Genomic DNA, 25,234 nt, shown 5'->3' with positions numbered 1-25,234 from the left:
TTTTTTCTTCCCGTCATTCAGACTAATCTTCGTTTCATTTGTCCAAAGAATGCTTTTCCAGAACTGGTCTGGCTTTTTTAGATTTTTTTTGTCAGTCTAATCTGGCTTTTCTATTCTTCAGGCTTATGAATGGTTTTCACCTTGACAGTGTGTGTTACAGAGGTTTATTAACATTTGTTGTTGCTAAAATTGTGAAGAGTTGATAGTTGTGGGACTATCTGGTGGCAGTTTGGAGTTTGAAGGGTTAATTGTGTAACCTAACCCAGTGACAATCGCTTTCAGGCTGCTGGCACATAGATTGTGGTCCCACGAGCCGGAAAATCTTTGTGCAAGGTACAGCTGAGAGTGGCATTGTTATGCGAGTGACAGCTTGGTGTGAGATCGGCTGGTCCTGTGTCACGAATTCGTGAGAAGGGCAGGGGTCGGGCACCGCATTTGTCACAAGTGGCAGTTAGTCAGTGACCCCCCCCACCCCCTGTGTCAAAATGACCACCGCAGTACTGCAACCATAAAAAAAAATTCAAAAATTATATACCACCAATTGTAAACGCTATAGCTTTCACGGAAACCAATTTTTAGCAAAGACATGTAGCAGAATACATTTTGACCTAAATTTATGACAAAATTTGATTTTTTTTTAAAGTTCTTTATTTGATGTTTTATAGAAAAAAGTCAAAAGTATTTTTTTTTTTTTTTTTTAAATTGTCGGTCTTCTTTTGTTTATAGCGCAAAAAAATAAAAACCCCACACAGGCGATCAAATACCACCGAAAGAAAGCTCCATTTGTGGGGAAAAAAAGAACATAAATTTCATTTGGGTACAGCGTTGCATGACTGCGCAATTGTCAGTTAAAGTAACGCAGCGCCATATCACAAAAAATGGCCTGGTCAGGAAGGGGGGTAAATCCTCTGGAGGGCAAGTGGTTAATATGTTTTATCCCACAGGCTTTTCACCATTTTTGTTACCTGCATCCTAGAATTTGCTTTTCCCACTGCCTGGCCACACTGTTTGCTCATTTTGCCATCATCTGAAATAGGTACCCCCAAATCTTTTTCCTCTGTAGTCCTGGCCAACACTGTACCCCCAATGTTCTTTCAAGGGATTCTTTTAGCCTAGGTGAATTATTTTACATTTAGAAACTTTGAACTCTAATTTCCACAGCTTTGACCAATCTTCCAGCAATGCCAACTCATGGTACAGACACGTCCAGGGATATCAACCCTTTTGCACACCTTTGTATCATCAGCAAAATGACATACCCTACCCAGCAACCCTTAGTTATATCACTTCTATATAGAAACCAGTACAGAGCCTTGTGGTACACCACTAGTGACTGGTCTGTGTTCCCGAGTGAAACCCCATTTACAACCACACTCTGGTATCTATTCATTAGCCAACTTGCATGTCTGCTGAACCACCCAAAGGTTAAGTCCAACCTTGTACAAATTTGTGATTTTACTAGGTGTCTTCCTGGCGATTTGCTGGCAACTTGATGCAACTTTCATTACATGCAACTTTGCCTGGGTGATCTTCCTGTAATGTCAGATCCAAATCACATCAATATAGATGAGGTGACTTCCATTAAAGTCAGATAGAAGTCGCCTTGAAGTAGTACAGGAACCTTTTCCAGCTCTCATTTACTAAACTAGGATTTCACATGTCATGCAACTTGGGGTCTTACAAGTCGGATCCCAAGTCGCTTCAGTGTGAACCGAACCTGACTGTGAAATTAAAATAAGTGAATACATTGCCTTTTTGTTTACTATTTCAACAGAGAGATCTGGTGGATATGTGCATATCTGTGTGCTTTAGAGTTTGGAGCACCTTGAGTGCCAAACAAAAAATGAACCCCACTTGAAGGAGCCTGCATTGTCGTGCTACTGGCCATTTAGTTTGTTTTTCCAACACAAGTTTTCCATTCCATGAACATAAGAACTCTACTATGTGGTGTTTCTGTATTTAAAATGATAAATAATACCATTTTTTTTTTAAGTTTATGGATATAGTAGGGAGGGGTTAAAACCCTTGCCAGCTTGTCTTTTCTGCTGCCTGTGCTACATTGGAGAAATTCCATTTTCTCTCTCAAAGAGGCAGCAGGAAGTTGGCCAAAATCTCCCAAAATGAGGGGAATTTCCCTCTTAGTTGTCCCTGAACAGGTATTTCAATTAGACCATTTCTTCTTGCCTCCTCTTGTCCTGGGGACAGTTTTAAAATATTGGATTTCCCCTAATTTTCCTTATTGATGAAAGTAGTCATCAAATAGTTCATGCCTGCAGTCATTGGCAGAAGTGGTGTTTTGTTGGGTTGAGAAGAATCCATGTTCCATCTTTGCTATTCATTTGAAAGGTTCCCACGGTTGACTTGCAGATTTTCGGAGCCATCAAGCATTTTGGGAGGCAGAATGGTCTGTGCATCCAGAGGTCTTGAGCATGATTACAGACTTGTTTGCCTCACATGAAGTTCAACTTTTCTCTGTCATCCCAGTAGACCAGGAACTCTCTCTCTCTCTCTCTCTCTCTCTCTCTCTCATATAGAGAGGACAAATCTAGCTCAAACCAAAACCAGAGAGGCCTTTGTTTCTAGTTCTGCAACCCTAGCCAGTGTGCTGCTTTGGTTTCTTACTGACAGACAAGATCTAGTCTCCCAAAGGGCCAGTTCTTCATCCTTGTGTTCAAACATGGAGGTTGGCAGCTTGGCTTGAAGAACAACTCTCGGGCCAAGGGCCTCTACATAATCTCATAGGGAAAATCTTTTCTGTTTGTGGTGTTTAGTTACTTTAAAGTGGTTTTAAAGGCTCAAGTTTTTGTACCTTCATGCATTCTACGTATGAAGGTAAACCTTTTTGTGTGCAGCAGTTCCCACCCCCCCAAATACTTACCTGAGCCCCATCACAATTCAGCAATGTGCACAAGAGCCCAGGCTCTCCGGGGACTCTCCCTCTTCATTCGCTGAGACAGCTGCGGGATTGGTTCCCGGTGCTGTCAGTCAGCCAATGAGGAGAGAGGGTGAGGCCAAGTCACAACTGTGTGTGTGAAAAGACACCAGCGAGCCTGCATGTGTGCCTCCATAGCAAGCTGCTTGCCCTGGGGGCACTTGGTAGGATGGAGGGGCCATGAGTGCTGGCAAGGAACCTGAGAAGAGGATTGGAGCTGCTCTGTGCGTGTATGTAAGTATGACATGTTTGTTAATTTTTGTTTAAAAAGCCTGCCTTTTTAATACACTTTATTGTTCACATGGTGGCAATTAGTTTTTTTTTTTTTAATTCCTTGGCTTCTTGACCCACTCATTCAAAAAATATTTTCAGCGCTAGCTGAAGCTACATCAATCTTCCAAGCACTGTCCTAAACAGGATTTGTCAGTGGTTTTCCAAGGCCCAAGTCGCAGGATACACCATCAGCCATTAGGCACCACTAAAAGAGGTCTCTTTTAGTAGTTGTAGCTACTGCCTGGAGAATATCTAAAATTGACGCTTATTTTCAAGAATCCTTTTTTATAGTTTGAATTAATTACATCCAACTTAAAACAGCATTATGCCTGGTACACACTACTAGTTTTTTTTTTCGTTCAACTCAATGGGCTGAACGAAAAAAAACCTGACCGCTCAGGAGGAAGGAGGAGCTGTTGTACCTTACTATCCGATGTTAGTACAGCGATCTCACCTGCTGTGCAATTGTGTTCTTACAGGGGGGACGCCCTCTCTTCACTATTTCTGCTCCCGGATGTAGAGTGGCAGATTACACTGGTAGCTATATAATGGAGTAGACATTTGCGCCCTCTCTGTTGTTTATATTTTATAGGTAGGACCAGACCACTCGGTCCACAGGTAAGAGCAGCATTATGATCTCAAAATTCTGAAGTCATGGGTTCAGTTTCCTCCAAGGACTGTCTATGTTCAGTATAGTTTTATTGAAAAAAAAATGTAGGATTTACCATACAAAATATCAGAGCACGAGAAATATGCCTCAACAATATGGGGCAACTACCAAAAAATCAATAAAGGAAAAAAAAAAGAAAAAAACAAAGTTAAAGGGGAATAAAATAATAAAAGTACACATCTAGGGGGCTGGTAAGATTGGTACAGAAAATGAATGTGCCAGCATACAGGAGCTTGAAAAAAGGGGCAAGTATTGAAATACAACTGAAGCAACAATGACTAGTAGCAGTAGATAAACATTCAGTAAGCGATACCAGTACCCCCAGAACACCACCACCAAACTGGCAAGCATAAAAACATATAGAGCAGCAGCAGGCTAACTAGAGACCCTCCAGGGTCAAAAACGTAGGGAACAACAAAAAAAGGGGAGTTGAGAGATATTAAAAAAGGAAAAAAAAAAAAAAAGAAAGAATAGCACAGCCCAAGGAGGGGAACCCTCAGGCACAGAAAGGGTCCACCAGGTGGACCAGGAAGTCTAGTCAGCCTTCACCCAGCTAGCAGGTCCTGAAGCTCAGTGAATTCTCTAGACATATTCCGAGAGAGCCATGTACAATGATAGTGTTCATGAGTACCCAGTTCTTCCCACCAAATGTGTAACAGGGAACCAACACCGGTTTGACAGCACCAGTCAGAGACCAAAGGATAAATCCCATGAAGTACAGTTGGACAGTGATACCACCTGGAAAGTAGTTTAAAATTGGTCTCTTGGGCCATACTAGCCAGTGACAAGAAATTCGTTTTTTCCCAATCCTTATCTGACAACTGGACATTCCAGGGACCTTTTATGTATGGAATTCAAGTGCTCACTGCATTTGTATGAAGTTCCCCAAAGCATGTTGATAGGTGAAACATCTGTCCACTAAAATACAGTGTTGTGTGTATGAATTTAGATAGGGAGATTGGATTGTAAGGGGATAAATGAGTCTTTTTTTGTATAGCACTGCTAAATATGTTGGCTATCTGTGAATTACAGTTGTGACCAAAATTATTCAACCCCCACTGAAATTGAGTGTTTTGGCCAGTTTGACATTGCTTTTGATCATTCAGTCATCTTGCTTACATTTACATTAAAGAGGCACTTGTAGGTCAGACAAATATAACATAACAGTTATAATGAAATAACCACAAATGTCTTTTCTGTGCTCACAGCATTATCAGTTTTATTCAACCCCCAAGTGACATTCAATCTTAGTACTTAGTACAGCATCCTTTTACAGTTATAACAGCTTTTAAACGTGAAGCATAGCTTGACACAAGTGTCTTGCAGCGATCTACGGGTATCTTCGCCCATTCTTCATGGGCAAAGGCCTCCAGTTCAGTCACATTCTTAGGCTTGCGCACTGCAACTGCTTTCTTTAAGTCCCACCAGAGGTTCTCAATCGGATTTAAGTCTGGTGACTGCGATGGCCACTCCAAAATGTTCCAGCCTTTCCTCTGCAACCATGCTCTAGTGGACTTGGAGGTATGCTTGGGATCATTGTCCTGTTGAAAGGTCCAACGTCTCCCAAGCCTCAGGTGTGTGACGGACTGCATCACGTTTCCATCCAATATCTCCTGGTACTGAAGAGAATTCATGGTACCTTGCACACGCTGAAGCTTCCCTGTACCTGCAGAAGCAAAACAGCCCCAAAGCATGATTGACCCTCCACCATGCTTCACAGTAGGCAAGGTGTTCTTTTCATCATAGGCCTTGTTCTTCCTCCTCCAAACATAGCGTTGATCCATGGGCCCAAACAGTTCTAATTTTGTTTCATCAGTCCACAGAACACTATCCCACAACTTTTGTGGTTTGTCCACATGGCTTTTGGCATACTGCAGTCGACTCTTCTTATTCTTTGGAGACAGCAAGGGGGTACGCCTGGGAGTTCTGGCACGGAGGCCTTCATTACGCAGTGTGCGTCTTATTGTCTGGGCTGAAACTTCTGTACCCACATCTGACAAATCTTTTCTCAGTTCCTCAGCAGTCACACGGGGACTTCTCTCCACTCTACGCTTCAGGTAGCGCACAGCAGTCGAAGTCAGCATCTTCTTTCTGCCACGACCAGGTAGCGTTTCAACAGTGCCCTTTGCCTTGAATTTGCGAATGATGCTTCCTAAGGTGTCTCTTGGTATGTTTAACATCTTTGCAATCTTCTTATAGCCATTGCCCTTCCTGTGAAGAGAAATCACCTCTTCTCTTGTCTTCCTGGACCATTCTCTTGCCTTCACCATGTTTGTAACCACACCAGTAAATGTCTAGAAGGAGCTGAGTATCACAGTCATTTTAAAGCTGCCTAATTGGTGCTTATTATGCTTGATTGCTGCTCGGTGACATCCACAGGTGTTTTCAATACCTGATGGAAAGCACCTGTATGAACCTCTGTTCTTCAGAGTGGTAGTCTTTAAGGGGTTGAATAATTGTGGCAATGAAGAAACCACATAAGAACCATTTACTACTGTATTACATAAACAATTGATGTCATTTTAGTTGCATTTGGGTAGTTACAACGTCCTTGTAGGATTTGATTCTGAATACAATTCCAAATGTACACTATAGTCCCTAAACCCCTTTACAGCATTGGGGGTTGAATAATTTTGGTCACAACTGTAGTTGCAAATATAGTTTACTCTCTCAAATCAGCATTTCTGCTCAGCATCTTACCTGTCTTTTGTATTTGTGTTTTCACAGTTTGACTTTAACTTGCTCCAAAGGGAATCAGTATGGGTGCAAAAGAAAAGCTGGAAGCCATGTTGAACGTGGCCCTACGAGTCCCTAGCATCATGCTACTAGATGTCTTATATCGATGGGATGTCAGCTCCTTCTTCCAGCAGATCCAAAGAAGTAACCTGAACAGCCATCCTCTCTTCCAGTACAAGTACCTGGCACTCAACATGCATTATGTCGGTATGGCATTCCTTTCGGATTTCTCATGACCTTATATGTTTAGTCTTTGCTAATGCAGAAAGCTGCATTTTTTCCCAGCTGGAAATTGTTTGTCTTCATGGAGAACCCAGAGGGCACATGGGTGTCAGAGTGTTCCCTGTCTGAGAAATATTGTCTCGTATCCAAATACTTGATGGTTTAGTGTTTTATAATCTTTTGATTGACGCCTTTGAATTATTAAGACTTTGCTGTCTAAGGAATGTGATCATACTACTTGAGTTCTTGAGTAAGGCTGTTGTATCCCTTTATGTTTATTACAGGTATTTATATAACGCTGTCAATTTATGCAGCACTTTACATATATTGTACATTCACATATTGTACGTTCACATCAGTCCCTAACCCTCAAGGACCTAACGGTCTAAGATTCCTAACTCTCATTCATACATACACATATTAGGGCCAATTTAGAAAAGAGCCAATTAAGCTACCAACATGTCTTTGGAGTGTGGGAGGAAACATGGAGAACCCAGGCAAGCACATGGAGAACATGCAAACTCCAGGCCTGTAATGTTGTGGTTGGGCTTCGAACCAACAACCTTAGCGCTGCCAGGCGGAAGTGCTAACCACTTAGCCACTGTGTTTAAGACAGTCTTTGCAATTTAGCAAAACAGTTAAAGTTGAACTCTAGGCACAAATATACTGCTCAATAGCCACAGAGGATACAAATTTGCTCTCTGTGCACCAAAGACCTTTGCAAACCTGGATATTACCATACTAAACCAGTGATGTCATCACTGGATGGCACAAAGCCTGAGCAGACCTGTGGGAGAAGTCTCAGAAGGCTTCACTCACTACAAGCTGCCTGCAGAAAACTATAGGAGGGGCAGATACAATTAACACACACACACACACACACACACACACACACATACGCCCCCCCCCACCCCCTTCTGGTTCACTCAGTAGTTGCTCTGAAATAGCCTATATTATGCCTCCTATTTCCCCAGCCACTGATCTTGGCACCTCCCTTCTGTAGTTATTTCTCCAGGAAGCAGGCATGGAATTGAGCCCCACTTGCAGTGGTGTGCGGACAGAGACTCTCAGACACGTTCGACATGTACAGGCCTAGTGTATCAGCCCACAATCACTGCAATTCCCTGTGATTGATGGGGACTGTAGTTTCCTTTTATTGCAGAGAGAGAGGGGGGGATATGATGTAATCCCTGCTGTTACATCTCCTTAGCAGAGCAGATGCTGTTGTCTTTTGAATTATACAAAGGAGGTCATGAAAATTCAACTAGACTTTTCTCCTAAATGGTTAGGATTTAAAAAAGTTTATTACTTGCTTGTTATAAAATAAAGCAAAGTGAGCGCTCCAGAAAAAGCAGCTATTGCACTAAGGTAACCATAGAAACCTCAGTCAAACAATAAATAGAAGTGCAGCGCTAAATAAATAGTGAATAAAACTTTTAAAGTTCATAAAAGTTCATGAATAGTAAAATGGCAATAGAAATAAAGGATCCCAACTTCAGCAGAACTCAGATGCTTGTGCTTGGAAGTTATAGTAAAATTGCGCACTCACTGGATGCACATTGAATATGTGCATATAATTAAATCCACCACGGTCCACTTATGGGAGCGGGATAAGCCAGGCGTATGGTACACTTCCTAATAAGTATGGAACAGTACAGCAGAATTTCTTGGGCTGGATAAAAGATCTGCTGATCCAGAGGTCCCCTTTAAGGATGGATGGGTCTGCAGCCTGTGTTGCAGGGATTCCCTCCACTGGGTGCTTGGATAAGCCAGGATCGTGAGCAGGTATTTATGGACCGCTGCATCTTCAAATTGTAACAACGAATAACACTTACAACTTTTATTCGTTGTTACAATTTGAAGATGCAGCGGTCCATAAAAACCTGCTCACGATCCTGGCTTATCCAAACACCCAAAGGAGGGAATCCCTGTCACACAGGCTGCAGACCCATCCATCCTTAAAAGGGACCTCTGGATTAGCAGATCTTTTAGCCAGCCGAAGAAATTCTGCTGTGCTGTTCCATACGTAGAAGGAAGTGTACCATACGCCTGGCTTATCCCACTCACATAAGTGGACTGTGGTGGATTTAATTATATGCGCATATTCTATGCGCATCCGGTGAGTGCGCAATTTTACTATAACTTCCAAGCACAAGCATCTGAGTTCTGCTGAAGTTGGGATCCTTTATTTCTATTTCCATTTTACCATTCATGAACTTTTATGAACTTTAAAAGTTTTATTCACTATTTATTTAGCGCTGCACTTATTATTGTTTAGCGTTATGTGTGTTTTTTAATGGCTGTTTCTTGCCTATCCTGGAGTTCTTTAACATTGTTACTGCAGAGATCTGAAAGAAATACACAAAGCACACAAAGAGTTAGGTAAGAATTCACAACTCTTCTGTTTAGACAATATTTGCTGATTTTGAATTTTATCTTTAAATGTCTTGGCAGTACAGAGGACTTTTGCAGTCTTTCCCAGCTGGGAACGCCCCCAGATGTGTAGTTGTTGGGACCCGCTAGCCCTTTTTTTTTAGCCAATTCCTAAATCTTTGTGATGGAGCTGCTGTGAGCAGCTCTTTCAGTACTGATAAGCAGAATGGGTGTTCTGTGTCACTACTTGTTACAATATAAACAAGCATTGATATGGTGTAGTCAGCTGCTAATTACTGTGGGGAACGTACAGAGGATAGGCAAAGTAGTGGAAACACAACATGATTTGCAGGTGTGAAAGTGACATGTTTTGCGTTGAAAGCAGAAGTGTTGTAACATTCTTTTGCTTCCGCTGTGTGATGAGACACCTAGCTAATAGGTGGGATGCCTCTGCGTGACCTGGAATTAGAAAACAACTGTTGCAAAATGCACAGCTCAATCTCAGTCCCACGAAGACCAAGATTGAGCAGTGCAGTCACTTTGGCTAAGTCCACTATCGTGCACATCACTGGATGAAAATCGGGCTCAGGCATGTATAAGGGGAGCTGAAGAGGGGGAGCTGCATGCAAAAGATTTTTTACCAAAATGCAGTGAATGCATTAAGGTAAAAAACCTTCTGCCTTTAGAACCACTAGTATGTTACAAAATTGTATAAATCGCATATCTGACCAAGAAATCATCCTTTTTATTTGAAAAAAAATGTTTGTTGCTGGATTGATTGAAATATAGGTATAACTGCAAAGTAAGATTCTTGTGAACTTGCTGCTTGTTCTATATTATACTGAGAAAGCATCTTAAAAATGTATTCTGTTAATTTGCAGATACATATAAAATGTATTAAAAAGCATTGATCACTTGTGTTTCAGTTCACGTCCTCCTATGTGCAGTAGTGTCCTACTGTGTATGGGTGATTGTTATCAGACATACAGGGCTGAATTCAGTAAAACACTTATGATACTTTTCAGGTGGTATGGCCACTTTTTCGAATGGACAATGTCAGATTCAGAAACCCTTGCCTCCTGTTTCAGTAGCGTTACTGACACGTGGCAGATTCAGGTAGTTTTAAATAGAGTGGAGAGGTTTTTTATTGCGGTTTGTGCTCCTGTTAGAAAGATTCACCCTCCCTGTTTGTCCTGTTAACTGTTATCAACAAAAGTGAATATGAAAGAAAATTCCACATTTTGGGTTGTCCCCAGAACAGGAATAGTGGGGATATCTTCCAATGGGGACACTAGTTCTGGTGACAGCCAGGGATTCCCTTATTTTAGAGGGATATTCTCTCACTTTCTGTGGTGGCTATAAGACAGAAATCTCCTTAGAGGGACACAGATGGAAAAAGTAAACTTTACAGGGGTTACAATCTTCCCTTATTCTATCCAAAATTATAAAAAAAAAAAAAAAAAGTTTTGCCTTTTGGTCTTACTTTTAAAGACACTCTTGGCTTCACAGTTAACAGTCTCCTAGCAACCAGTGATGCTGACAGTGAGTAGACCGTGATGGGGAAGCTGAAGGACTAGATCCCCATCACGCCCACTCTCTCCATGTGATGGACAGCAGGCAGTGGGTGGTATCTGGGGCATATAGACTGTTGACTATGGACTCCTCAGTGCCTGCTGTCAGTCACAAGGGGATCAGACCTGATGGAGAACTAGAGTTTCTGAATTCTCATCAGGGTCTGCTCACCCACTCTGGTGCTGTACGTGTGACAGCTGCCGAGGTTGGGAAGTAGCTCTGCTGCCTTGAGAATGAACATTCTGGCCTCCGTGTACCTCCACACACGGTGCTTGCCCCAAATTCATGTATCTGTTTTCAACAGGTACATGAATCTGTCATCTGCACTGATTTGTCATGCGGAGGTGCAACGAAATTCTAAAGACTGTCTTAGACACTGTTTATGAGCTCCCCAGACAGTATATTAGAATATCATTTAAGAAAAGAACACTTAAACTGCTTTGGTGCATAACACCCCTTTTCTTAATTTGCCCTTTCTCAGTAAATATATGTCCCTAGGCTTCCTGTACTACATTTCCTGTTAATCTAGTATTTCTGCTACAAAGCGTACGTGCTGTCTGCAAGAATGAAGACTCTGCAGGATGCAGCTTCTACACAGGCAGATGATTAACATGGGGCTCATTTATGAAAACTGTACCAGAGGAAAGGATGGCTGTCCCCAAAACTGCAAGTCTAGATTTTGTTCTGTAAGGACGATTAAAAAGTTAACATAACTGATTTTGTGGGCTTTAAAGCCTACATTTAATCAAAATAAAAGCACAAGGATATTACTTGCAATCAGTATGTCCTTTTGTGTTGCTGGCTCCTGCTTTTTCTCTCCTCTCACACACCCTCTCACCTTTGCCATAGTCTTAAGATGCAGTGGGGGTTAAAGCCATGGGACCTGTCATATGCACTCATCAAGAGCCCAGACTATGCTCCCCTTTTTGCCCACCTTCTCCATTCATAGCTATAGCTTCTCTGAATGAAACACAGAAAACTAAAAGTTGGAGCCAGCAGAGACCCATCGCAATGATTGTAATTAATATCCCGTGTGTCGATTTATTTATCTTTGATCAAACTCACATTTTAAGGCAAACCACTTATGATACAATTTTCTTTCCAGTAACCATGGGTTGCAAAACTGAAAATCGCTGGATTCCCATCAACACAGTGTTGATGCGGGAATCCCGCATATCTATTGTGTGCTCCCGCTGGGGAGGCGCAGGGGGGAGGGCCGTCCCCACCCGGAGAACACAGTGATTATTGCTACTGGCTATAGCTTTCAGTGTTTGTAAAAGACCCCACAAATCCATTACATTTTATGAAAGCGTAGGACTAGTAGAATAAAAAAGCAAGTTGGGCAAGTGTTTAAAAATTCAATAAAAATCCATATTAGCAGACACAAACATAACTTGCAACATTTCTGCTAAATTCCTACTAAATCTAAAAGATGAATTTTAAATTCTACAATTTTGTGAAACCGTGACGATCGAAGATAGACAAAACTGTAAATAAGCAAATTACTCAAAATATGAAGGTTATCATTTTCACTTACAGCTTTCAGAGTTTGTTAGAGAACCCCCAAACCATACATTTTTTTTTTTTTTTTTTTGAAAGCATATGACCTGTAGAATAAACAAGTGCTACTGATTTTTTAGGCCACGTGGGGGGCAGGGAGATGACAGCAGCAGGGAAAGCAGAGCAGTGGTGGCGGGGATGAGGGTCACATTTTAGATGAACAGCTATGATCAGCGACTTGTTGACCACTGATCACAGCTATTCTTTATTCAGCAGAGTCTGCTAAAAGTTCATGGTCAGCAGAAGGAGGAATGGAGCTGCTGTAATCCCTACGGTGGTGGCAGTAAGAGGGTTAAAGTTACCTTGTTGCAACCTTAATGAGACATTGCCATTTTGCTCTTACAAGGCCAAGTCATAGTTTGTTTGAAAAGAACCCCCCCCCACAGGTACATGGTATACTTGCACTGCCAGTGATCCCATGCTGCTTTTGCCTCGGTTGCAGAGGAAACTAGGATTTTTAAAGTGTGGAATGCTGAGGGGAGCAGTGATGTTACCCTTCCATCATTTGACAGTGTTTGAACCTAGTGATTGGCTAATGGACCTATGTATTGCCAACAAGAAGTCATGTGTTTACAGTTGTCAAACCTACTATTAGGAAATGATTCGGGTGGCTATAAAGAAGCTGCCTGATCACTTTACACTGGCAAAGATTCCTTCCAGGTTCTGAGCTGTCATTCCCTGGTCTATATGCTTGATCAGCTTCATTACCATCCATAGCTGATATTAGCAGTTTAACAGACTTCTGATCTCTCCTTAACCACTTGCCCTCCAGAAGATTTACCCCCCCCCCCCCCCTCCTGAGCAGACCAATTTTTCGATACGGCGCTGCATTACTTTAACCGACAATTGCACGGTCATGCGATGCTGTACTCAAAATAAATTTATGTCCTTTTTTCCCACAAATAGAGCTTTCTTTTGGTGGTATTTGACCACCTCTGCAGTTTTTACTTTTTGCGCTATAAAAAAAAAAATCAATATTTTTGTTTTCTGCTAGAAAACATATCCAAAAAAAAAATGTAAAAATCAGATTTCATAAATTTAGACCAAAATGTATTCTGCTACATATTTTTGTTAAAAATCCCAATAATTTTATATTGATTAGTTTGCGCAAACGTTATAGTGTCTACAAACTATTCTACGTATACTGGAATTTTTTTATGCTAGTGATGGCAGCGATCAGCGGCTTATAGCGGGACTGCAATATTGCGGTGGACATTTTTACACCGACTGACACTTTGTGGGAACTAATGACACTAATACAATGATCAGTGATAAAAATATCCATTGACATTGTCCTAATGGCTGCGAAGGGGTTAACATGTAGGGGGATCACAGGGTTAAGAGTGTGCCTAACTATGTGCTTGGTGTACATTAGGTGGTGCTTTTACTATAGGAAGTGTTGAATCATGTACTCAAATCTATAGAGAGAAATTATTTATGACTTTCCCCTGTCACAACAGTGCTATAAACATAGTCATAGCTCTGTTCTTCCTCGCTGGGGCTTGTAGATCGTTTTGTGCTGTGAAGATTTCATCCAGCAGCGCGTGCACGCACCCCCATGTGGCGGAAGTGTAAAATGATGTTTATATGCGTAATTTTGCACAGGAATGCCACCCTGTAGCAGTAAAACTGCTATAGGGTGGAGGGTAAGTGGTTGAAGACAATCTGTAATTTCTGCTATGCTATCACATGAAAGGCTTTTAGCTCCTATGTTATAGCCATAAAGATAAGTTTAAAAGTTAAAGTAATATATTTATTGCTATTACAGGTACCTGTATAGCGCCATCAATTTACGCAACACTTTACATATATATTGTACATTCACATCATTCGCTAACCCTCAAGGGGCGTACAATCTAATGCAGGCCATAGACGGGTCGAAAATCGTCCGATTTTTCAGCCGAAAAAAAATCGTCCGATTTTTGCACCGTTAGTGGGTTAATTGATCGGCCGTTTTTTGGGGTTTTGGCACTTTTTTTTTTTTTTTTATTGGTAAAGTTGGAAAAAAATCGGCCGATCTTCCCGGCAATGAAACATCGGCCTATTGAACGACTGATTTTTTTTTTTTTTAAACGGCTGGTTTTTCTACCCATCTATGGCCTACATAAGGTCCTTACCTTGCATTCATACATACACATGCTAGGGCCAGTTTAGACAGGATCCAGTTAACCTGCCTTTTGAAGTGTGGGAGGAAACCGAAGTGCCCGGAGGAAACCTACGCTGGCACAGGGAGAACATGCAAACTCCAGGCAGGTGGTGCTGTGGTTGGGATTCGAACCAACGACCCTAGTACTGCCAGGCGATTCCCGTTAATGATGGGCAAATCGACTGATCGTTTTACCGATAAAAAAATCTGCGCATGAGCCGTGACCTGCAAGAAGAAAAAGAAGAATTCCAGTCCGCTATTATATTTTATATGAAAAGTATTGCGGTTGCAACAATGTGTGTTTTTGTATCCGAATAAAAACATCTGTATCCGAAATGGATACAAATGGATACATTGTTGCAACCGCAATACTTTTTCATGTCAAATATAATAGCGGAGCCCGGCCATAGACGGGACAAAAATTTTTTTTTTTTTTACCATTGGTGGTAACATTGGCCTATTGAACGACCAATTTTTTTCTTTTTTTTTTTTCTTTTTTTTTTCTTTTTTTTAGCGGCTGGTTTTTCGACACTTCTGGTTTTGGGTTTAATACTACTTTAAGTCTAAACTGATGACCTATAAAGGTTTTTAACCCTTGCCGCTTCCAGAGCTGCTTTTAATGTATGGTGTTTTTTTTTTTTTTTTTTTCCTCCACATGTTTAAATAATACTTGTATGCCTGAATATTACTTATAATCCCCAAACAGTACTCTGGAGAATAAAAGGATAGTAGTTCCAATGCTTATGTCACTTGATATCACATGCAGTGATTGGCAGCAGTAGAAGCAAATGGCCCCTGCTGCTTTTACTGAACCCAGTGAGGCTGAGCTGCGCTTTGTGTGCCAATAGATGCACACAGACCGGCTCAGGATCAAGCCCACACAAGTGCCCCTTTAGCATGAGGTTTGCTATGGGGGCACTTGAAAATGAGGGGGAGAATTGAACGCTGGTTAGAGGCCCCAGAAGGGCAGGATTTGGGGCTCTTCTGTGGAAAATATATATAGTATAATAGGTTTTATTTAAAAAAAAAAAAAAAAAAAAAAAAAAAGAACCTTTATAAACACATTAATTGTAAGCCATGCTTGCAGATATAGGTAGCAACATCCAATATCGGGACTAGTGGAGATTTAAAATGAACAATGCTTTTTTAAAGGGGTTAATTGAAATTTTCTGTTAGTTTCAAATGTTTTATTTCTTTGATTTCCTAGTTGCTGTCCTGTCAGTCTATGTCACAACTGGCTTGTATCCCTGGACTGTGCTGAAAGAGTAAAATCAAAGTAACATGACTAGACAAGCTAGATTTTCCTTACAAGTCATCAGTGTTGCCGCATTTATGACCACTTCTAAGGCTGCACAACTATAGACTTTGCATTTTATTTCTGTACATGTTTATCTGATCTGTGTTCTAGGTAATTGTTTTACTGGCTGTGGAACACACTATGAGGTTAATTTGTTAAATTTGTCTTTACTAAACCCACAACAGTAAAATCAGTCTGTATATGCAGTAAAGCATGCTTGTTATACTCACTGTGGAACCTAAGGGGTTAATCCTCTGCATTGTGTAAAAAGGCTGTTTGATCCTTTATCTGCCCCTCCTTTTGTTGAAATGACCACCTGATACAGACTGAATCCTTACTCACATACACATGCTCCGCTTAGTGTGTATTGCTAGAGAGGTTTTTTTTTTTTTAATTTGGAGAGTGCATCTGATCGGCACAGGGCCAGTCAGCACTGTCCAAACAAAGGGTCAGGGGGTTTCACATCCTCCTAGAGCAGAAAGAAAACTCCTACAAGCTTTAACCAGTGCTCTGCTGGACACTGATAGAAGTCACAAGACTGCTCTAACTGCTGATGAGAAAAGGTATTTAGCAGTTTATATTTACTAAAATAATTGCATTTCCATGTTGTATGTACTGTGGGAGACCAGATATAGTGAATGCAGGATCTGGGGTTTAGTAACACTTTAAGTGTGTGTTAGGGCAAAAAAAAATCTGTACATCTTTAAGAATACATGCACATTTCATCTTGTTTTATCTCTTTTGAGATGCTACAAGTACACAAAAATATTTGATGAACCAGACAAATCCAGCCTGTATTAAGCAGGCAATCTGCCTCTGATGCACTGAAATCTTAGGCAGTGTTGTCAGTCCTACCTAGGCTCTCTCCTGCTGCACTATGGTACCTTTTCTTGTGTTCTGTGGAGGGGAAGGTGCTCTGTAGACCAACAAGGGTTTACCCAATTGGAGCTTAAAACAGTGCTTGGGATTTTGGTACAGCAGAGGCAATATTGCCCACTCACTACAGAAAGTTAGAAGCTCACTGGATTTCTGACAGATCAACAGGTATTTTTCTATAGTTGCAGTATTTGTTTAACCCCTTAAGGCCAGCACCTGGCATTCATAGTGGTCACATGATTGGAAAGCTCCTGATAGCAAGTAGAGACCAGGAGCTTCCCTATAGCCGCTAGTAACTGTGCTGGGAGCGCGCCTTCGGCACGGCTCTGTTTACATTCTGGAACGCATACATGTGACCTTTCGACGTTAAGGCCCACCCTCCGAGAGGCTGCATGAATGCTTATCGCTGGTGTCAAGAGGTTGAACAGATAAAACATGAGAAAATGTGCATGTATTTCAGATTTCTACTGCATGTTTTTTTTTTTTTTTTTTATTATAATTTTGCCCCAAAACACAATTTAAATGTTGATTTTGGATAAAAATAAAACTCCCTTAGGTGTTTAACCACTTTGTGTAACACATACATACACGGCATTCAGGAAGTGGGCTTTATTCCTGGGCACAACCTATGTACATAGAGCAAAAAATTATTTGCGCTAGTAAATAAAACAAAATAAATACGCCAAAAAACAAATGTGAATCTAAACACAAATAGATAAAACAAAAATATAAAAATAAATTTGAATATAAATGTGTCCCAAAAAAATGTCCAAGGATAATGTTTAAAAATCATTAAAGTCCAAAAGATGAAGGAAAATGTGACAGTCCACCACCAGATAAACTAAATAAACTCACCAGAGCTACATGCTGATGATAAATCAGCATAAGGCGCTAGTTGCTCTGGGAGCAATGCTCAGCAGGATGATAGGCCACTAGTAGATCCATCTCCAGGGGGTGATGTTCAGCAGAAGCCAACTCCAAATAAACCAATATGAAGGAAGCAATGATCTGTATTGAAAAATACCACTAAGGAAATCCACTTCTCCCAGACTCCACCTTATTCATATCCAAAGGGTATTGGGCCAGGCACTCGGAAAAGAACAATAACAACTTCATAGTGCAGTACCTTAAAACAACTTCATTTATTATGCACTCATTGCACTTAACTCAAAAGGTGTCCCAGCCGACACCAGCGTTATCAGCATGTAAAATACACAATAAACGAACCCAGCCACTCAGCACATGCGCAGTGGAACACTGGGAACGTAATGACGTCACATCGATCAAAAACCCCGCCCTACGCATTTCGTCATGGACGTCCTCACGGAGCGGTATTTTTAGTGGTATTTTTCAATACAGATCATTGCTTCCTTCATATTGGTTTATTTGGAGTTGGCTTCTGCTGAACATCACCCCCTGGAGATCGATCTGCTAGTGGCCTATCATCCTGCTGATCATTGCTCCCAGAGCACCTAGCGCCTTATGCTGATTTAACATCAGTATGTAGCTCTGGTGAGTATAGTTTATCTGGTGGTGGACTGTCACATTTTCCTTCATCTTTTGGACTTTAATGATTTTTACACATTATTCTTGGACATTTTTTTGGGACACTTATTCATATTTATTTTTATATTTTTGTTATATCAATTTGTGTTTAGATTCACATTTGTTTTTTGGGGTATTTATTTTGTTTTAAATTATTTTTTGCTCTTTGTTACACACTATATTTACTAGGGTGGAGTTTGCAGCTGGTAGATTAGATAATATTCCATTAATACCCTTACTTTAGGCGCCATTATATTCACCAATTATTGCAACCTATGTACATTCCTGCATTTGCCCTGGAAGCATGCTCAGTCTTGCGCTACCAAGGTCTGTTGAAAATAAATAAAGCTACACTAGCTCAGGGCTTGATCTAGTTTAGTGAGTGATGGTGTCAGTGTATCAATGTTAGTGGTATTGTCAGTGTCTGTTGGTGGCAGTATTAGGGTCAGTGTGTTTTAAGGTAAAGAAAAAAGGTTTTATGTTTGCTGTCAGTGTTTTTAGGTAGGACAAAAATCAAAAATGTGTATTTTGGTTTCTTGGCCCTGCTACTAGAACAAAGAACAAATAACACACATATATATGGGTATTGCTGAAATCATGAGTAATTTTTTTTTCAGGTTTTTTACAGCTTACATTTTTTAAAATTGGTTTGTTTTTTTTTTTTTATTTTGGGACTGTTTTCCTTTCATAATACTACAAAATCGGGAGATAATTATTAACATTAAGCACCAAATGAAAGCCCAATGTTCTGAAAAAACAAGGTATAATTCACCTAGATACACTATAAGTAGTTGTGATGATGTGTACAGTTATACTAACACATCAAAGTTGTAAAATTGGGTTTGGATGTTGGCCAGTTCACACTACATGCATTTCAGTTGCTTTTTTCTGCATCCAAAACGCACAGAAGGTAGGTTATATGGTTGTCAGTGTCATAGTTCACAGTTCACATCAGTGCTGTAAATGAACAGTGTAGAGGAGGGGCAGGCAGAGCGGCCACTGTGTAGCAAAGCACATCTCTTCTGTCTGAGTACCAGGAGTACAGTGTTAGATGTACTCCTGGCATTCTGTAAAATTGTAAATAAGAGATAAGTCCACAAAGTGGCATACACCTTGTTAGACTTAACCCCTTAAAACCATCATATTTTTAAAAGTTCTGTGATTCCTGGAGTTCTTTAAAACCCCTTTATATTGACCTTTTGCAGTTCCCACAATCCATAGGCCCTTTGTAAACTGGGGAACTGCTGCACATTTGTTCTAAGTAGTATGGTGGATTTAAGTACACTGAAGAAGTAGACAAGTAATACGTCCTTCTAGTTCAATTCAGAAAACAACTTTAACGTTGCTGCTCATCACTGACACTTTTTTTTTTCCTTTTTTAATCTGCTTACTTATATTTAAACAATTACACAAATTTACAACTCTGTATGCTATTTTTTAATTACTCGATTTTTTGTTTACCCCTGCAGGTTACATCCTAAGTGTTGTTCTTTTGACATTACCTCGCCAGCATCTCGCTCAGCTGTACCTCTACTTTGTGACTGCTTTGCTGCTGTATACGGGACATCAGATTTCCAGGTGAGGAGGGTACATGATTCATAGTCCAGAGATGCACAAATGGCAGTTATCAATCTCTCTTATTATCAGGCATGTGACAAGGAAAATCGCAGCATTATCATGTCTTCATGGATTTTGGGTTAAGCTTATTATATGGGCTGTATTTGTAATATTGTTATGTATTTGATCAGTTTTTTTGTAGCCTGCCTAAAAGGGCCTTGAGCTGAAAATACAATTTGCCTTGTGTTAGCAGCTACTAATAACGTTAACAAATATGCTGACAAGATCAGAACATCCTAAATAGATTATTCTAGTTAGCAGTGGCTTAGTGGCAAGCACGTCTGCCTTGCAGCACTGTGGTCCCTGGTTTGGATCTTAGTCAACACATTACCTACTTAGAGTTTGCATGATTCTCCCTGTGTTTGCAAAGGCTTTTTCCAAAGTATTCAGGTTTTCTCCCACACTTCAAAGACATATTGGTAGGTTAATTGGCTCCTGCCTAAAGTTGGCCTTGGTAATATAATATTCTACTGAGTGCACCCAAGATGGCCGCCTCACCTCTTATCTGCCCCAGTATAAATTTGATAAGTGCTTTGAGTCCCCAGGGAGACAAGTGCTATGGAAATAAACAGTAACCTTAACTTAATTAAATGAATAAAAAGGATTGACCTCCAAATTTTTAAACAGCTCTGTAATGGAAAAAAAGAAAATTGCTAGATTGTATGCTCCTTGAGGGTTAGGGACTGCTGTAAATGTACAATATATATGTAAAAGTGCTGCGTAAATTGACGGTGGTATACAGTGGATATAAAAAGTCTACACACCCCTGTTAAAATGTCAGGTTTTTGTGATGTAAAAAAAAAAAAGAGACAAAGATAAATAATTTCAGAACTTTGTCTACCTTTTAATGTGACCTATAAACTTTACAACTTAATTGAAAAACTGAAATCTTTTAGGGGGGTGGGGGGAAGTAAACATAAAAAAGCTAAAATAATGTGGTTGCATAAATGTGCACACCCTCTTATAACTTGGGATGTAGCTGTGTTCAGAATTAAGCAATCACATTCAAAATAATGTTAAATAGGAGTCAGTACACAGCTATCATAATTTAAAGTGCCTCTGATTAACCCCAAATAAAGTTCAGCTGTTCTAGTAGGTCTTTCCTGACATTTTCTTAGTCGCATCCTACAGCAAAAGCCACGGTCTGCAGAGAACTTCCAAAGCATCAGAGGGATCTCATTGGTAAAAGGTATCAGGAGAAGGGTACAAAAGAATTTCAAGGCATTAGATATACTATGGAACACAGTGAAGACATCATCAAGTGGAGAAAATATGGCGCAACAGTGACATTACCAAGAACTGGACATCCCTCCAAAATTGATGAAAAGATAAGAAGAAAACTGGTCTGGGAGGCTGCCAAGAGGCCTACAGCAACATTAAAGGAGTTGTAGGAATATCTGGCAAGTACTGGCTGTGTGGTACATGTGACAACAATCTCCCGTGTTCTTCATATGTCTGGGCTATGGGGTAGAGTGGCAAGACCGAACCCTTTTCTTACGAAGAAAAACATCCAAGCCCAAGCTAAATTTTACAAAAACACATCTGAAGTCTCCCAAAAGCATGTGGGAAAATGTGTTCTGGTCTGATGAAACCAAGGTTGAACTTTTTGGCCATAATTCCAAAAGAAATGTTTAGCACAAAAACAACACTGCACATCAACAAAAGAACACCATACCCACAGTGAAGCATGGTGGTGGCAGCATCGTGCTTTGGGGCTGTTTTTCTTCAACTGGAACTCGGGCGTTAGTCAAGGTAGAGGAAAATATAAACAGTTCCAAATACCAGTCAATATTGGCACAAAACCTTCAGGCTTCTGCTAGAAAGCTGAACGTAAACAGGAACTTCATCTTTCAACGACCCAAAGCATACATCCAAATCAACAAAGGAATGGCTTCATCAGAAAAAGATGAAAGTTTTGGAATGGCCAAGCCAGAGCCCAGACCTGAATCCGATCGAAAATCTGTGGGGTGATCTGAAGAGGGCTGTGCACAGGAGATGCATTCGCAATCTGAATGATTTGGAATGTTTTTGCAAAGAAGAGTGGGCAAATATTTCCAAGTCAAGATGTGCCATGCTGATAGACGCATACCAAAAAAGTGTGCTGTTATAAAATCAAACCATGCTTCAACAAAGTATTAGTTTAAGGGTGTGCACACTTATGCAACCATATTATTTTAGTTCTTTCCCACCCCAAAAAAGATTTCAGTTTGTTGTACAGTTTATAGGTTACATTAAAGGTGAAAAAAGTTCTAAAATTATTTATCTTTGCTTCATTTTTTTACATCATACAAACCTGACTTTTTAACATGGGTGTGTAGATTTTTTTTATATCCACTGTATAAGTACCTGTAGTAATAACAATAATCATTTCAAGTATGGGTACTTTTATGGAGCCTGGAAATACATGCAGCATCCTCCAGGTCCCCATTCTTATTCCTGATTGTTGGACTGTTCTACACATTCCTATTGGTCAGTGATGCAACCCATCATAGTGATGACCCAATAGCAATGTGCGGCAGGTGGAAAGAGCAGGCGAAGCATGACTAAGTTCAGCACTTTCAGTGTGGAGAAGGTAAGTAGTGTATTTTACAGAAGAAAATATCCACACAGGACAAAAGGGTTGCGGGGGGATGGGGTAGATGTATTGTTAACAGCCTTGTCATTGGCAACCTTTTTGTTTTCTAAATATTGTCTCTACTCTGTATCTGTATGCGTGACTAGTAAAAAAATAAAATGATTTTGGCTGTGTTGGCAAATTAACTTATTCTATTTTACATATATTAGGGATTATGTTCGCAGCGAAATTGAGTCTGGATATGAAGGACCTATGCATCTAGAGCCATTATCTATGAACCGGTTTCTCATTGCACTAGTAGGTGAGTGACATCAATTTACCTTGAAATGCCGCAAAAACCTGCTAATTTTACCTTTTTAATGCAATGTTAGAGGTGTAATCTTTTTTTAAATGGTAAGTAAACATAGATGCTGATAATTGATAGATGGCAGCTCATAGTTTGAGGATTATTTGACTTCCAAAAGCCCTTTTTCTGTAGTTAGCTGCCTATATACTTGATTGTTCCTGTAAATGCTCATATCTACATTAGCTTGAAAAAGTATTCATACTCCTTGAAATTTCCAGATTTTGTCATGTTACAATCAAAAACGTAAATGTATTTTATTGGAATTTCATGTGATAGACCAACACAAAGTGGCACATAATTGTGAAGTGGAAGGAAAATGATAAATGGTTTTCAAAATTTTTTACAAATAAATATGTGAAAACTGTGGTGTGCATTTGTATTCAGCCCCCCGCAGTCAATACTTTGTAGAGCCACCTTTCTCTGCAATTACAGCTGCAAGTCTTTTTGGGGATGTCTCTACCAACTTTGCAAATCTAGAGAGTGAAATTTATGCGCGTTCTTCTTATAAAATAGCTTGAGCTCTGTCAGTTTGGATGGAGTGTCTGTGAACAACAGTTTTTAAGTATTGCCACAGATTCTCAATTGAATTTAGGTCTAGACTTTGACTGGGCCATTCTAACACATACAGTCAGGTCCATAAATATTGGGACATGGACACAATTCTAACATTTTTGGCTCTATACACCACCACAATGGATTTGAAATGAAGCGAACAAGATGTGCTTTAACTGCAGACTGTCAGCTTTAATTTGAGGGTATTTACATCCAAATCAGGTGAACGGTGTAGGAATTACAACAGTTTGCATATGTGCCTCCCACTTGCTAAGGGACCAAAAGTAATAGGACAGAATAATAATCGTAAATCTAACTTTCACTTTTTAATATTTGGTTGCAAATCCTTTGCAGTCAATTACAGCCTGAAGTCTGGAACGCATAGACATCACCAGACGCTGGGTTTCATCCCTGGTGATGCTCTGCCAGGCCTCTACTGCAACTGTCTTCAGTTCCTGCTTGTTCTTGGGGCATTTTCCCTTCAGTTTTGTCTTCAGCAAGTGAAATGCATGCTCAATCGGATTCAGGTCAGGTGATTGACTTCGCCATTGCATAACATTCCACTTCTTTCCCTTAAAAAACTCTTTGGTTGCTTTTGCAATATGCTTTGGGTCATTGTCCATCTGCACTGTGAAGCGTCCAATGAGTTGTGAAGCATTTGGCTGAATATGAGCAGATAATATTCCCGAAACACTTCAGAATTCATCCTGCTGCTTTTGTCAGCAGTCACTTCATCAATAAATACAAGAGAAATAGTTCCATTGGCAGCCATACATGCCCACGCCATGACACTACCACCACCATGCTTCACTGATGAGGTGGTATGCTTAGGATCATGAGCAGTTCCTTTCCTTCTCCATACTCTTCTCTTCCCATCACTCTGGTACAAGTTGATCTTGGTCTCATCTGTCCATAGGATGTTGTTCCAGAACTGTGAAGGCTTTTTTAGATGTCGTTTGGCAAACTCTAATCTGGCCTTCCTGTTTTTGAGGCTCACCAATGGTTTCCATCTTGTGGTGAACCCTCTGTATTCACTCTGGTGAAGTCTTCTCTTGATTGTTGACTTTGACACACATACACCTACCTCCTGGAGAGTGTTCTTGATCTGGCCAACTGTTGTGAAGGGTGTTTTTTTCACCAGGGAAAGAATCCTTCGGTCATCCACCACAGTTGTTTTCTGTGGTCTTCTGGGTCTTTTGGTGTTGCTGAGCTCACCGGTGCGTTCCTTCTTTTTAAAAATGTTCCAAACAGTTGTTTTGGCCAAAGCTAAAGCTGACAGTCTGCAGTTAAAGCACATCTTGTTCATTTCATTTCAAATCCATTGTGGTGGTGTATAGAGCCAAAAATGTTAGAATTGTGTCGATGTCCCAATATTTATGGACCTGACTGTAAATATGCTTTTGATCTAAACCATTCCATTGTAGGTTTTATGTTTAGGGTCGTTGTCCTGCTGGAAGGTGAACCTCCGCCCCAGTCTCAAGTCTTTTGCAGACTCTTAAAAAGTTTGCTTCTAAGATTGCCCTGTATTTGGCTCCATCCATCTTCCCATCAACTCTGACCAGCTTCCCTGTACCTGCTAAAGAAAAGCATCCCTACAACATGATGCCACCAACATGTTTCACGGTGGGGATGGTGTGTTCAGGATGATGGTCAGTGTTAGTTTTTCGGCACACATCGTTTTGCTTTTAGGCCAATAAGTTCAATTTTGGTGTCATCTGACCAGTGTACCTTTTTTGACGTGTTTGCTGTGTCCCCCACATGGCTTCTCGCAAACGGAACTTCTTATGGCTTTCTCTCAACATTGGCTTTCTTTTTGCCACTCTTCTGTAAAGGCCAGATTTGTGGAGTGAACGACTAATTGTTGTCCTGTGGACAGATTCCCCCACCTGAGCTGTGAATCTCTGCAGCTCCTCCAGAGTTCCCATGGGCGTCTTGGCTGCTT

General features: G+C 40.5%; 1 protein-coding gene across 1 annotated transcript in view; it reads left to right on the top strand.

Moving 5' to 3' along the window:
- RNF145 (ring finger protein 145) overlaps nucleotides 1–25,234 on the top strand; it is a 71,895-nt gene that overhangs the window by 17,330 nt on the left and 29,331 nt on the right. The window contains exons 2-4 of the mRNA XM_089682859.1: nucleotides 6,603–6,818; nucleotides 19,672–19,780; nucleotides 22,604–22,695. Of these exons, the coding sequence (XP_089538985.1) occupies nucleotides 6,635–6,818; nucleotides 19,672–19,780; nucleotides 22,604–22,695 (385 nt within the window). The 5' untranslated portion in view covers nucleotides 6,603–6,634. The remainder of the gene's footprint in view (nucleotides 1–6,602; nucleotides 6,819–19,671; nucleotides 19,781–22,603; nucleotides 22,696–25,234) is intronic.

The sequence above is a fragment of the Staurois parvus genome, unplaced genomic scaffold (genome assembly GCF_062004578.1).
Source record: "Staurois parvus isolate SC_StPar_1 unplaced genomic scaffold, SC_StPar_1.0 ptg000298l, whole genome shotgun sequence".
Lineage (NCBI taxonomy): Eukaryota > Metazoa > Chordata > Amphibia > Anura > Ranidae > Staurois > Staurois parvus.
Note: the sequence above shows the minus strand (reverse complement) of the source record. Positions and strands in the feature narration are given on the sequence as shown.